At 40.1% G+C, this 14,763-nt stretch overlaps 1 protein-coding gene across 1 annotated transcript in view; it reads left to right on the plus strand.

Moving 5' to 3' along the window:
* hspa9 (heat shock protein 9) overlaps window positions 1-14,763 on the plus strand; it is a 109,492-nt gene that overhangs the window by 56,537 nt on the left and 38,192 nt on the right. The window contains exons 7-9 of the mRNA XM_060927612.1: window positions 266-372; window positions 458-620; window positions 11,801-11,893. Coding sequence (XP_060783595.1) covers window positions 266-372; window positions 458-620; window positions 11,801-11,893 — 363 coding nt within the window. The remainder of the gene's footprint in view (window positions 1-265; window positions 373-457; window positions 621-11,800; window positions 11,894-14,763) is intronic.

A 14,763-nucleotide genomic window follows, 5' to 3' on the forward strand; every position in this document is an offset into this window, starting at 1 on the left:
TTCTTATTCAGCAGGAAAAGAGAACTTGTGTTAATTTTTATTCCTCATCCAGGAAAATGTCAATCTTGAATTCACTATACCAGTTTTCATCCTTCAGTGTGTCTGCTGGTCCTTATGAATTTTACTTAACAAATTACTTCACTCTATTTTTTGCCTTTCATGAATTTTGTATCCCTTTTTTGGGGGGGGGGTGCTGCTGACCAATCTTGTAAAGAGCTTGTGACACATTCCTTTTTAATTGTATAAACCAATATACTCATTACAGGCAACCAAAGATGCTGGCCAGATTGCTGGTCTAAATGTGCTCAGAGTCATCAATGAGCCTACAGCAGCTGCTCTGGCATATGGACTTGATAAGACTCAGGACAAGGTGTAAGTGTGTGAAACACTTGGCAGTGTTTTTACAGTTGTTGGCATTTTGCATGTTATTTATTCATGTCTGTTCATCACCTTACAGTATTGCAGTGTATGATCTTGGAGGAGGCACTTTTGATATCTCAATCTTGGAGATCCAGAAAGGAGTTTTTGAAGTGAAATCTACCAATGGTGACACATTCTTAGGTGGTGAAGATTTTGACCAGTATCTGTTAAGGCATATAGTGAAGGAGTTCAAGAGAGAGGTTTGTATGTATTCCTTTTGTTTACACACACACATTGAAGTAGACTTCTAGTTTGACTTGAAGCTGAACAAGTCTGTTAAGTTTGTGTTTATAACAGTATTTTAGTTCTAGTTAATGTTGGAAGATTTTAAAGGCAGAAATTCACCTTAATGGAGATAAATGGGTATTTTAAAGGATAATTCTTCTATGAAACTAGAATTTAATGATTTGTCATATGATTTTAAAATACAGCGGACTATCGTTTGCTGTTCAACACAATTCAAGCTGAATTCCACACACAGTTCCACCTGAATGCTACAATACTGAGAGTGCAGTATGGCAGTATGTAATTCAGACATTGGGAATTCCTGCTGTAATTAACCAATGCAGACCTCTGAGTGAGATATGTGACTCTGATGTCTCTTTGAGACGCATGTTCTGGAGAACAGTGATGTAAACATAGTTGGTCTTTGTAGTGGTGTGGCTTTTTTTTTTTAAATAAACTCAAGCCAGAATTTGTTTTCTAAAACGTTTCATTGTACATACTGTTAAACTGGACCTGTTTCCAGGCCAACAGAAGACAGAGATGAACCATAAGTTGTACAGTCAATTTTGCTTCTCTCTTAGAAAAGAAAGCTTAGCCATGCTTATTTAATTTCAACTGTGATGGAATTTCTGCTCATTTGCATAATGAACACAATTTGTCTCACTACTCGGAAGATGCATCATATCAAACATCAAAAATATGTTGATTTTGTAAATAACATGGTCACCACTTATCAGTTCTAATGAGGCATAGTCTAATTTGCTCCTGCAGCTATAATTCATGATTTACTTAATTGGATTTGCATGAAATCTGAAAGGCATATGCATGACTAAATTCTGAGGTCATCTACAAAGCTTGGGGTGTGGTTCTATGAGGAGTGTCGCAAAGGTCAGATAGCTGATTCTCATGAGCCGCAAGTCTGAGCTGACATTTGAGAAGGTGTCTGTATGCATTAATCTTTCAGTGGGTTTTTCGCAATTACCTAATTACTTTGGTTAATGGCAGACATTTTTAATTCGATTTCAGTAGACATTTCGGAGGATTACAGTTTGAGCCATGACGAAACTTGAATGTGGCGTTTACTGGCTTTTTTTGGGAGGGGGTCTGCTGGATGAGGATGATCACCTGCAGGGCCCCTCCCTGCAGCTCCTATTACAGAGCATTTGGACCTGAACAAACGGTCATTCAAGTTTATACATTTTATTTTAGAACACTCATTTGAACAACTTTTACAGTATAACTTTCAATCCAAGTTGGATCAAAGCCACTGATCCTGTGGTTAGGGGATGCAGTTTCAGCAGGAGAGATGGTAGTGTTCTATTCAGGCAGGCATGGAATTTTGATTTCAGAGGTGGTGGGGGGGACAAAGTACAGGGACAAATCCTCAAAAGGGCTTAAGTTTTTCAGATACTGAGGTCTATCTGCTGTACTCGGGTCTCTCTTACAAAAGAAATCTTGATCTCAAGTAAATTGCCTGATTTTTAAATAAAGATTGTATATAAATGAGGGAATATCTTGGAGAAAATTTCATTCCTCCAATACAGTTCTACAGACTTGGCAAGGAACACTATATTCTGAAGACTGATGGTGGCCTCACTACTAAGACACTTCATTTTGGTTTTAATTTGTCATTCCTCTGTACCACAGCCTCTCATACCTTATTGCTTGATTCTGTAATTTGTAATTTGCTCATGTCTCCAATTTCTACATGGTGTTCCTGCTCCCTGCCCATCACCTGGGGCAGCTGTCCCTGCTGAGTTAGATACAAGAAATTATTTCCAAACAAAAACACTTTTTCATGAAAAGTGTTCTACTTTTAGTGATTTGAACATTTAAAGGTAGACTGCCTTTCAGATTTAAAGTGGCGGTCATAAAGAATTTTCCCTGACACGCAACTGTTTTTGTTTAGTGGGCCGAAGGCTACTGAATTCGAATTGCAGACTTCCAATTTTATAATTTAAAAAAAAAAATTTTTTTTTTAAATTGAACAGTTAATGAATTTGGGGCCACATGGACGAGCGATGTTAACCGATGACCGTTTGACCGATGGTTGACCGAATCAACGTCAACCGGTTAATTTTTTTTTTGGTTGTCGGTTAAAAAAAATCAATAGTTTTGAAGCTGCCGATTTTGGAGCGGAGAACCTGGAATTCTGTGTTGTAAACGCTTGGGGCATGCCATGCGGTGTAAGGACAACAGCTGACAAATCAGAAACACCCATTCAGTCATGTCCCGCCCCAGTTGAAGACAGCTGCCACTTGGCGAAAGAAAAGTCTCGGTGTTGGATTACATTTTACTACGATGTTAACCAGGTACGTAACATCAAGGAAATTCTTGACTATCAAAGAAACAAGAACACTGCGCATGAATGAAGTTGATGGTTGATTAGTCTGGTGAATATTAATGTCAACGTAATAATACCCAAGATCTGAACTAAAACCTGGTTACTCACTGATGTTACTTAGCATCAGACAGTTGCTATACTAGCTTAGCGGCTAATCAGCTCAGCTCCAGCTATCCCATTCCCAGTGGCTGTGCACAATTAGCACGCAAACTAAAGGCGCAGATGCCGACTTTTGGAGGGAAGGGGAGAGAATGAAATGACAGCGGTGTCTGGAGGGGGAGTGACAAACGCAGCTTTTATGTCTGTGAGCCAAGTCGGTGATGGCTTCAGAGCAACTTCAATACCATGCAGTAATGGCGTGTTGATATTGGTAATGGCGTTATAACGATTGTAGCTAATTAATTAGATTACCCGGCGTTATAACAGCCTTTATTTTAACGCTGTTATTCCCATCACTGAATGTTATGTACTACTTCTAGCACTTGACTTTATTTTCAATGCCATCATGGCCAACTGAAACTGTCTCTAAGCTGGAGCCATTTGTTCTCCACTCCAATACAAACCCCTCGACATCAGTGCCGCGTTTGACTAAATGTTTCGCGCTGTAGAAAAGGTAATGTGAGTGGAGGGCAGCGACTGGGACTGAATGTGCGGATGCTCGCGGTTAGATTTAGAATAGATTCTAATAATTCCAATTCTAGAATTTTAAACTCGTAGGTTAACCGGCTAATGAGGCTCGGTGGTCGGTCAAGATTTTTTTTTTTTTTAAGTTTTCGCCATCCCTAACATGGACATGCATTTACAGACCTGTAAAATGAAGTCTTTGTCTTAAAGATATCGACACTGTCCTAAACCGGTATAGTGCACTTGTATGCAGCTTTTGGATGGACACAACCGTTTTCTCGTTCGTGTCGTCCACCCCCCCAATAGAGTATGAATAGGGGTCACGAATTGAATTGTCCTGCTCAGACGCACTTCATCGGAGACCCACCGAACTTCATGTGATGCCTCAGGCCAGCTCCCCTGATGCATACATGCAATCGATTCTGACCCACACTCAGCTTTTACATTCACTCACCCCCCCCCCCCCCCCCCCCCCCCCCAAACTTTATTCTACCCAGCACCAGCTGTGATCATGTTTATAAAATTAAAAAAAAAAAATCGGTCCACAAAGTTTTATGCTGCCATTTTGAACCGAGATTTTACAGTCCACACATTACATATACTTTGCCACAAGCATTCTGTAGATTGTGTGTGGGGGGGGGGGAGATTTTGCAGCACAAAGTGTTATGTCTGATCCAGTTTCTGTTGGTGACCGTCTGCTACAGCTGAGTAAGCACACTTGGCATTTTGTTTGTATAAATGTAGTCGTGTTCCAGCTTGTGCTTTCTTTTTAGTATTATTGTGGCATTTATATGCTACATGATGAAGCGTACTTGTAAAACTCTCTACGATGTAAAGAGACAAACAACTGAGTTGCTCCAAGTGACCACTACCTGATGTTATCATATACGTCACCACAGCAGGAAGCCCATCTAGCATTTGAAAGAAAATTAATTTTTCTTGAGCACTATTTGGTCTCCGAAAATGAAAGTTTGATTTTTTTTTTTTTTTTTTTTTTTTTTTAAATCTGCAAGTACTTAAAATAAGTTTGAGAATAAATCTGCTGCTATTAAAAATAATAATTTGACCTTCCCTTTTTTTGGCCTGGGCCTCTTGGGGGTTTTCTCTGCAGATCTCTTAACCCATACAATGTGGTGGTGGGTTGTGTGGTGTGGGGTTTTTTTTTTTTTTTTTTTTTTTTTTGGGGGCGCTGCAACGTTAGCCTTGGCTGCTTGACCTGAGGTAATTCTCCTTTTACAGTCAGTTTGTAGTTAGTGTTCTATGCTCAAGTTGGTGCTAGTTAGCTTTCTATGCTCAAGTTGCCACGTTGAACCCAAGTCGTCTCGTTTCACTCGGACACTTAATGAGGAGATTGCCTTTAATGAGGAGTCAGTCTTCCCATTAAAGTGTCTGAATGGTACAAGCAGAGTCACGATTCAATCAGTGTTGTGGAATGTCACACAGTTCTGTTACAATTGTATTCTTTCTTTGTATATTCTACTCTTATTTACCCACCACTGTGGCTGGTAGGTTGAGCAAATTCACTTGTGTTTAGCGGGTGCTAATTTCCAACAGTTTTGCTGGTGTTGTGGGGCTGCCCCCAGGCATGAATAATGGCAAGTATTGTGCGTATACAGTATGTGTGGTTGCATGTATTTGAGTGACTGTGTATGTGCTTATGATGGGAGAGACAAAAGGGGTAGTGTATTCTAAACTGTTTGTGACCAATGACTTTACATTTTATTCTCAGTTCTGTTAAATTTTCAAAATATTTGTTTTACTTTTTACAGTTCTTTGTTGAACAGTGTGTTAAACAGTGTTTACAGTCAACAGTTTTACTCCATCTAATATTCAGGGAAGCAAAGTCAGAGGACTTCTGTTCCCTTTTATTTTGAGTTGTAGATCATTCCTCCTGTTGCTGTTACGAGTTGAAGATATTGGTTTAGTTTTTCAAGCATGCAGAAACAGAACACTGCATTGTTTTAGCATTGCAGCTTGAATAAAATGCTGTGCATTGAACTTGTCCGGGTTTGGTTTTAATTGATTTGTATGAACTACAGCACCTTGCCATGGGGTGCCACTAGAAATTGTACGCTTATGAAAGACTAATCAGCAATTACTTGCTTCTTGCAATTATTTGGCAACATATTAACTTCCATACTCACAATGTAACGTGCATATTAATAGTTGGATATTAGAATCATTTATGTAAATGAGCATCTATTTGTTTATAGTGTCGCATCAAATATGGTTTGAAAAATGTAGACGCTTGATCTAAAACTCTAGGATCAGTTCACAACAGTAGGTTTCATTAATGCATATTACACCTTTTAAGTGGAAAGAACCATATGGTCCAAATTGCAAATTTTCAAACAAATGACTCCAAAGAATTTTCACTGTACATCTTATTTTTCACTTGATGTTTGTGCAGACAAGCGTAGCACCCCCAAGTGGCCAAATTGAGAAACTGCATCAGGTAATAGTGGGTACTTACCCAAAACTACCATTCAAGTTTCCTGAGAATCGCTAATAGTATCCCTTTTCAAATACCTGCTTAAAACTGATTAACTGATGGTGACTGTTTTTGAAGTAATTAGGTCATCAAAAATCCACATGGATGCGACCCATACTAAATTTCAGCTTAAAGGGATAGTTTGGGATTTTTGACATGAATCTGTATGGCATCCCCATCAATAGTGTCATGCAAACACACTGACTTGCCCCTGACAGCATCCTGTGAGTCCAGTTTTGGTCCAGACGAAAGTAGTCCGGCAAGTTTGTTGGGGTCACGAAAGTAAAACGTTTTTCGTCTCAAAACAGTACGTGTTCAAAAGAGTGATATATTTGCATCACAAAACCGTTGCCAAATAAAAAGTCAGACCTCGAAATCGCTTGGCATTATTTTCTCTCCCTCGGTATCACTGCGCGCTGTCATGTTGACATCTGCGCAGGAATCAACACCTTTCCCATTGTTTGGCAGTGATTAGGAGTTCAGATCAGCGGCGCTAACAAGCTAATTTGAGAGCAAGAACAGCGACAAATTTATCACCTTCTATAACCTATACAATAATATATTTGTGAAAATGGTGCGCACTTGCGACTATCCAGGCTGTAGCAACAAAGATGTGGCTGAATCTCCGCACAAATTTCACCGTCATAGTCAGACATGTTGTCGCTAACTTTGCTAGCAGTAAACAATGTAGTGATGTGTCGGTCGCGAACGATCCGGTTCAAAGAGCCGGCTCTTTGAAGTGAACGACGGGAGCCGGCTCTTCGGTGGGAGCCGAATTAGTTTTTTGTCCTTAAGTGCCTCAGAGAGAGAGAGAGAGAGACAGACAGAGTTCAGCTCAGCTGGATGATTGTCTATTTGACAACCATGATCATTGTTTTGTTGCCGTGAATTCCTAAAGCTCATGATATAAATTGTCGCTCATAAATTGACAGGTTCGGTCGGCAACCGCCTTGGCATGGCCAGATTAATCTGCGGTATACAACGAGACAGTCATTATAACAGGAGCATATTTGCTGTTCCAGCGGCTTCTCATTACTGGTGGAGCAGAGTGCGGCACTTTTTTCTCTTTTTACATGCGCTCAAGGTGCCACACATTTTGTTGCGCATTGTTCTGTGTTTGTTAAAATAATTTCCAACTTTGCTTCATAGTTTCTTAGGCCTGATTTATACTTCATAATTTATTCTGTGGCATTTTGTTCAAGGTCGAGTGTGAAATAAAGCCATAAAGGATAAACAGTTGATGTCTTCTGTGTATTTTATATTGGTAATATAACACAGTTTTGCATTATGTTTGTGAGAATTTATTAATTGGTAAGTAAGTTTTATTTCTATAGCTAGAACATTGTTACAATGCTATACTTTACAAAGCTTTACAATGGCTACAAAAACTAAAAAATAAAATGGGAAACATCCTATTGATAAAATATAAATAATAATGTAATTAATTAACTAGTTAATTGCAACAATTAAATCAAAAATAAAATCTCGGGAGCCGAAAGAGCCGGCTCCTTATAGTAAGAAGAGCCGAAATTCCCATCACTAAAACAATGAATGAAACAGCCGTGGCTGGCGGCAGTGCGCAGTGATGAGAAGGGAGAGAAAATAGTGCCAAGCTATTTCGAGGTCTGACTTTTTATTTGGCAGCGGTTTTGTGATGCAAATATATCACTCTTTTGAACACGTACTGTTTTGAGACGAAAAACGTTTTACTTTCGTGACCCCAACAAACTTGCCGGACTACTTTCGTCTGGACCAAAACTGGACAAGAACTGGACTCACAGGGTGCTGTCAGGGGTAAGTCGGTGTGTTTGCACGACACTATTGATGGGGATGCCATACAGATTCATGTCAAAAATCCCGAACTATCCTTTTAATCAGACTTGCAGTTCCTGGGAAACGGTTGTTTGACCTAAGCACCACTCCTGACAATGGCCATGCCCCAAATTTTGCATATGACCTCAGAATCTTGTCCTCTATGAGCCTTTCAAGATTCATGCAAACCTACACAAGTATTCGTGAGTTACGGCTGTTTGAGTAAATTAGGCACCACTTAATTTTTTGATTGATTTATGGCAGCCATATTGTTTACAAATGTCACTGTTTTTCCCCAATTATTGAATGTCTCGTGCTCCCGGAGTAATTTCTCAGATGAAATATGAAATTCTTAGACTAAATATGACAAAATGGGGTTTTTCAGGGGAAAAGGTTGATTTCATATTATGTAGATCTGCAAAACATCTGAAAAAATGGGCAGAGCCTAAGTGGTTCTTGGTTTGGAAAACTCAGACTGTGGAATAACTTTTTTTTTTTTTTTTTTTTTTCCCCCCTCTTTGGGTAGTACTCATCTTTCATGGGATATGGACCAAAATGTCGAACTTTGTACGGTTATGCCACCACTGGCCCATCTCCCTTGCCTGAGTAGTGGGAGGTGGAATTAACTGAGGAATTAACCAACCTGAACAAAACTTGTTTACCCAACTTTTAAGATATGGGCCAAATCTTCTATAATGCCTCAAACTTTGATGTTCACAGAACTTTGTACTGGGCATGTGTCATGCTTGGTTCAAAGTCCTTATAGAGATCTTGCAGTCACGTGACTGGAAAGTACACAACCGCCATCTTGTCAGTCAAAAACACAGCTGAATACTGCTGCACTCGTGTACAGAATGGATCAATTTCAACCGATGGACTACACGGCTCATTTTTCTAATGAACAGATAACTAGATATATGTCTAAAATAAACGACCTACAGATTTGTGACCCTTATGGCTTACCGGACGGAGTTTTCACGACCGGATTTTGAACTGCCAGCGGAATACCCGGACGTGTATAATTACCTCATTAACTTTCCCTCGCTGTTCAGTGGTGAAGCACTGCGTGCTTATAAATCTCTGCACAGTTATCTCTACAGAAATTCAGGATTTGTCAGCGACTCAGATGTGGCATCTTGTAAACAAGAATACTCATTGGATGGGTAAGTCACTTAAGTATAGCACTGACCAGCCGATTATAGAATAAGGTAATTCCAAATTGTCCGTCTTGTTTACATGGATCTGGCGTTGGAGAGGTAGAGGCTTAGCAGTGGAGATTTGAGTAGCTGTTTTCTGAGCTTAGTCAACAGGCCGGCTCTGCAGCCTCGCTTTTGCTTCGGCTCCCGGCACCGCCTCCTTCGCTTTGCTTCCGATAACAATCCACGGAGACCCCGCTGGTCTCGCTATCTCGTCCGGAATGTGTTTTTTTTTCTCTCGTCCGGAATGTTGTGCATGCGATGGAAATCGCTACAAACTGTCATTTTCTGCTGGAAACCAATGTCCAGTAAGTCCATACGGTTGTAGTGGATATTGAAGTCCGGTACAGAAGAACAACACGCAAAAATACACACAAAAAACATAAACGTGCACGGGTAGGGAGAGCTTGTAGCCGCAGACGTTGTAGTAGAATTGTATATAGTAAGGTTTTCCAGAAGTAGAAGTAGAAGGCAGAATATGGCGTTTGACCGACACGATGGCGTCTGTCACAATCTGGATCGGCTGTGACGTCACATGCAAGTGCTCCATAGGCAAGTCTTGCCTCTGGGCAGTTATTTTGGGCTAACAATATCAGGCCTCTTTCTAGGTGAATGGGGAGAGAGGCATAACTGCTCTTTCAATGGCTATTGGGGCTGGTGCTATAATGCCACCACTGGGCCAATTGGGTTCATCTTGCTTGTCTGAGTAGTGGGAGGGAGTACTGTCTATTGACCAATGTTCATGTCTCTACGACTTAAGGTTTGGCTTGCACAATTCATTTTAAAGAAGGAAAAAAAACAACTCTTCAGTGTTAACATCCAAATAGGGTTCCAAGCAGAAGGTCATAACAATGACAAGGGTCCAAAATAGGGTCTCTTCCTCCTCAGTAGTATTTTTCCTGTTTGTCATATGAATGTGTAATTACAATATCTATTTAGCCAGAAAACGGGCTCCGATTTCCTATCTATAGTAGCAATCAGTCTGTTAATCTGTCTGAGATTCTCGTTACTATGATCATGGCAATGTTAGCAAGGTCACATCAAGGTGAAATGTCAGTTTTTTGGGAATAGCTTCACTCTGAAGTATAGTTTAAAGGAGATACACCAAACCATGGCCTCACTTTTTGTTTATAAGTGGCTTGAGACCTCAAGAACGGCATAGGAATAGTTTTAAGTGTTAACGACAATAAATCTAATGTACTGATTTTTAACAATTAAAATGATTCATATAGGTAGCGGTCTGAGTGAATGACCTTGACATTTGCGGTGATGTCACAGGAAGGCTATCGGTCTCATTGCCACTTTCGCTATGCTAAAACACAGAGCTGACTCCAACTTCGAGCTTCCATTTTGAGCTAATTTATCGCCATCCTACATAGATGTGTTGCTGGTGGGTGCAGCAACATGATTGAAGGTGGATTTATGTTGCATTCATGGCCCAAGAATATTCAAACTGCAAAGATTTGGACGTGTTTTGCAAGTTGTTCATGGGCACATTGGGTGCCTACGCAGTGGTCTCTCCTCTGCTCTGCACATTTTACTGAAGACTCGTACAAGACCTCTGATCTGTTGATTGACTTGTTCTTGGCTATAAGCCTGTATTGAAAGAGGGTGCAGTAACAACAAAGGAAAGCAAGTTCAGTTGCACCATTTCTCCTGGAGCGTGAGCCGAGGGTTGTTGCGAAAACCCGGAACGGGGTGTGACACATTATCACTTGGGCAGTGACCTCCCCGCAGTTGTAGCTAAAACCGGTGATGTCCCGGGTTTTAGTGATTGCCTGAGCCGAGCAGTAATGGCGGAGTACTCGGTATGGAGAATGAATGGACCAGCTGTCTGATTTCTCTGCTGGGTATGCTGGTCTCAGCAGCAATATCTCACCCTTTGCGTGGAAGAATGAATGGAGAATTGAACGAACAACTGAATCAGATCGTTTTAAAACAATCGGCCACAAGGTCGGCCTTCAAGAAGCGAGAACACAGACTGGTAGGATGCGACTCTCATTTGGATACAAAGCAACTCGTTTACCTGCATTTTAGATTAATACATGTAACTTTTGTATTTAAGTGACCAATATAAGATTCATTTTGCTTCAGAATGTGGTTGTCTTGGTTCATCTGATTTATTTAATTAGCCTTTTATGTTTTATCAGTGAAAAATGCATGTACATGTATGTTGCATAAGTTATAACACCTATCCTGTTTGATTGTAGGTTAACTCTAAGTGAAGTCAAATCAGTCTTAGTTGAGCACGTCGGTAACGGTATTTCTTTCGCCATAAACCAGTTACTGCTGTGACATCACGCACTCAGGGCTGGTTAGCTCAGCGGGGCAGCTCAAATGCCAACTTTGCGAAATATATTTTTTATTCCCATTTATGCAGCATACAAGAGTCAAGGATGGCGATACTATCCACTCAGAAACGTATTTAAAAATAAAGGTTCTACGTATCTCCTTTAAAGGTTTGTGAAGTATACTAATTAGCAACAAGAAGAACTGGACTTGTTTGCAATAGAAGCATCCTGACCAACACCATTGGCAGCAAGTTTTACTTGTTCCTAATTGTACACATTTCAGTGTGACATTTTCAACTTGTAATTTCAGATTTTTCAATACAGTGCTATGCAATGTATTACTACTGCCTATTCAGCACCAACCACCATACTTTTTTTTTTTTTCCCTTTTCTTTAGTCTGGTGTGGATCTAACCAAAGACAACATGGCATTGCAGAGATTGAGAGAGGCAGCGGAGAAGGCCAAATGTGAACTTTCTTCTTCTCTGCAGGTTGGTTTTTGTATTTCCTGTTACTTTTTAACAGAACAGTTGGATTTTAAAATTTTGAACCTTGTTAATACAGGCACTTGTCATTTCAATATAGTAAATATATTAGCCACACCAAGAATTTGGTGGTGGGGAGACTGTTTAGAATTTGTATGGATTACTGTAACAATCAACTTGTTAGATTTTGGAAATGGTCCAAAAAGGAAGGTCACAGTGAAGTCGATTGATAGGCTGTGAGCTAAATGCAGACCCGGAAAAGTAGAGCTGGGCGATAAATCGATTTAATCAATTAATTTTAATTTACAGTTAAGGATGTGTTTTTATGAAAAATCGGTTTTCTCTCAGTTTTAACCTCCACCACTGACACTCCCCTCTGTGTGTGTGTGCAGAAGGGATTGGGCACTGATACTAAAGCCCTCCTCCCGCACGCTTGCCATAGACGCACACAAACATGGCAGCGATTGGGGGAAAGCTGCAACTTGTGCCTGAGAAAGGAGTAACTTTTTCCATGATCTGGAATTGGTTCGGTTTTGTGGCGTCGCTTCCAAAGGAAGCAGCACGATGAATTTATTCCAACACTTTAAACAGAAGCATGCAGCGGAGTGGGAGAAGTGCTGCTCCCAGCGGAATGAAAACAGTCGTAGCACAAGCACACCATCCACAGTAAAGCAAGAAACTGTCCTGGACACATTTTTGAACTGTGTGCCTTAGGATAAGAATGGGGCACAGTGGAAGGCAATCACCGATGCTATCGCGATGTTTATTGCAAAAGACATGGTGCCCATACATACGGTGGACAAGTCGAGATTTTTTCCCCCCTATTTTGTTAGTTTTATTGAAAAGGGGACAATTTTATTTTTTTTCCCAGTTCAAATCCTGCGCTCTGATTGGCTGGCGAGCAGGTCTGTGTCCTACGGTACGGACCCCAGTTACGGACCTCTGGCGACTCGCTCGTTCACAACAAACATTTTTATTTATTTTTTTACAAGATTTAAGTATCAATCTTAAATTTTTGCCAGTATTTCTCAGGAGAATAGCATTAATTTTACAGCATGGATAGCGATAACGACAGTCTTCACAGCGAAAGCGAGTTTATTTATACACCCAATACTTGGTTGGGTCTCCTTTACCACAAATTACTTAATCAATGTGGCGTGGCATGGAGGTCATCAGCCTGTGGCACTGCTGAGGTGTTACTGATGCCCACGTTGCCTTTATAGTGGACTTCAGCTCATCTGCATTTTTGGGTCAGGTGTTTCTAATCTTCCTCTTGACAGTACCCCATAGATTCTCTATGGGGTTGCAGAAACTTCACACTGGACTTCAAACACATTGGATTCTGTGCCTCTCCACTCTTCCTCCAGACCCAAGGACCTTGATTTTCCAAATGAAATGCAATATTTGGTTTCATGTGAAAAGAGGATTTTGGACCACTGAGCAACAATTCAGTTCTTTCTCTCCTTAGCCCAGGTAAGATGCTTCTGACGTTGTCTGGTTCAGGAGTGGCTTGATATCAGGAATGCGATGTCCAGTTATAGCCCCTTTCCTGAAGACGTCTGTGTGCATGGTGGCTCTTGAAGCACTGACTCCAGTCTCGGCCCACTCCTTGTGAAGCTCTCCCAAGTTCTTCAAACTTTTTCAATCAACTTTTCTTGCCAATCCTCTCAAGGCTGCAGTCATCCCTGTCTCTTGTGAACCTTTTGTCAGCCAGCCTTTTCAGCAATGACCACCTGTGGTTTACCCTCCTTATGGAGGGTGTTGATCGTCTTCTGTCCAACTGTTAAGTCAGCAGACTTCCCCATGATTGTGGTTGCGTATACCGAACTAGACTGAGGGATGCACAAATTCATAATTTTTTTTTTTTAATTTATACAAACTAAATAAAATTCTTATTTCGAGGGTTTTTTGCATTGTAGGTCATAATTATCAAAATTAAAATAAATTGTTTAACTTTTTAGTTTGAGTCTGGAATGCACAATTTTCATCTCATCTCTAGCCACTTTATCCTGTTCTACAGGGTCACAGGCAACAAATGGAAAACATTCAACGTTCTCACGCTATAAAAAATTTTGGAGAGGCACCTGTTTACATTTCAGAAAATACTTAAACTGCCTTTAAAAAAAATGGTTAGTGACTGGGCATGTAAGATTCACCCAATTTATGATTTCAGTTCACAATATTACATTCATCATTAAAGTTTCCCAAACTTTATTACCAAAAAAGCAGCATTTTTCCTATTTAGCAAGTTAAACATTATTTGTTAAAATTAAACAAGTATCTTTTTTCCTTCATAGCCAATAATTTGTCCACCTTTTGTAAAGGTTGGAGTAAAATATAATAGCCTATTAACTACAATCCTTTTATCAAAAAACAAATTTATTAACACAGACCTTTTCTGAACTGTCTGAGGGTATTTTCTGGTACTCTGATTGTGGCATGCTCTGATTTTGTCAATTTCAACAAATCTAAGCAGTATTTTCAAAGTCATATGACTTTTTTTTTTTTTTTTTTTTTTTAAGTATTCAGCACAAGTTCAGCTACAATAATATCCATGTAGTATATGTGTCATGATTGTACTTTAAAAAAAAAAAAAAAGATAAATGAAGTTGTTAAAAGCAGTTTTAGAACAGGGTTGGAGTGTGTGTGTGTGGGGGGGGGATGACCTTACCCATTCTGTTGAACCGTTTTGGTCACCTTGAGGCGTTTCTTTTCAGTCTTAGGAATGTATCAAGCACAAAAACTTCAATCTGCACCATTGATTTGGACAATTAACTGGCCATCAGAATATTTGTCCTGTTTTGTGATTAAAGGGCTGGCAGTGGGAGGGGTATTCAATGAGGAGGGTGAAAAATTTTCCATTCATTCAGTGAGGA

The sequence above is a fragment of the Neoarius graeffei genome, chromosome 8 (assembly GCF_027579695.1).
Source record: "Neoarius graeffei isolate fNeoGra1 chromosome 8, fNeoGra1.pri, whole genome shotgun sequence".
Classification (NCBI taxonomy): domain Eukaryota; kingdom Metazoa; phylum Chordata; class Actinopteri; order Siluriformes; family Ariidae; genus Neoarius; species Neoarius graeffei.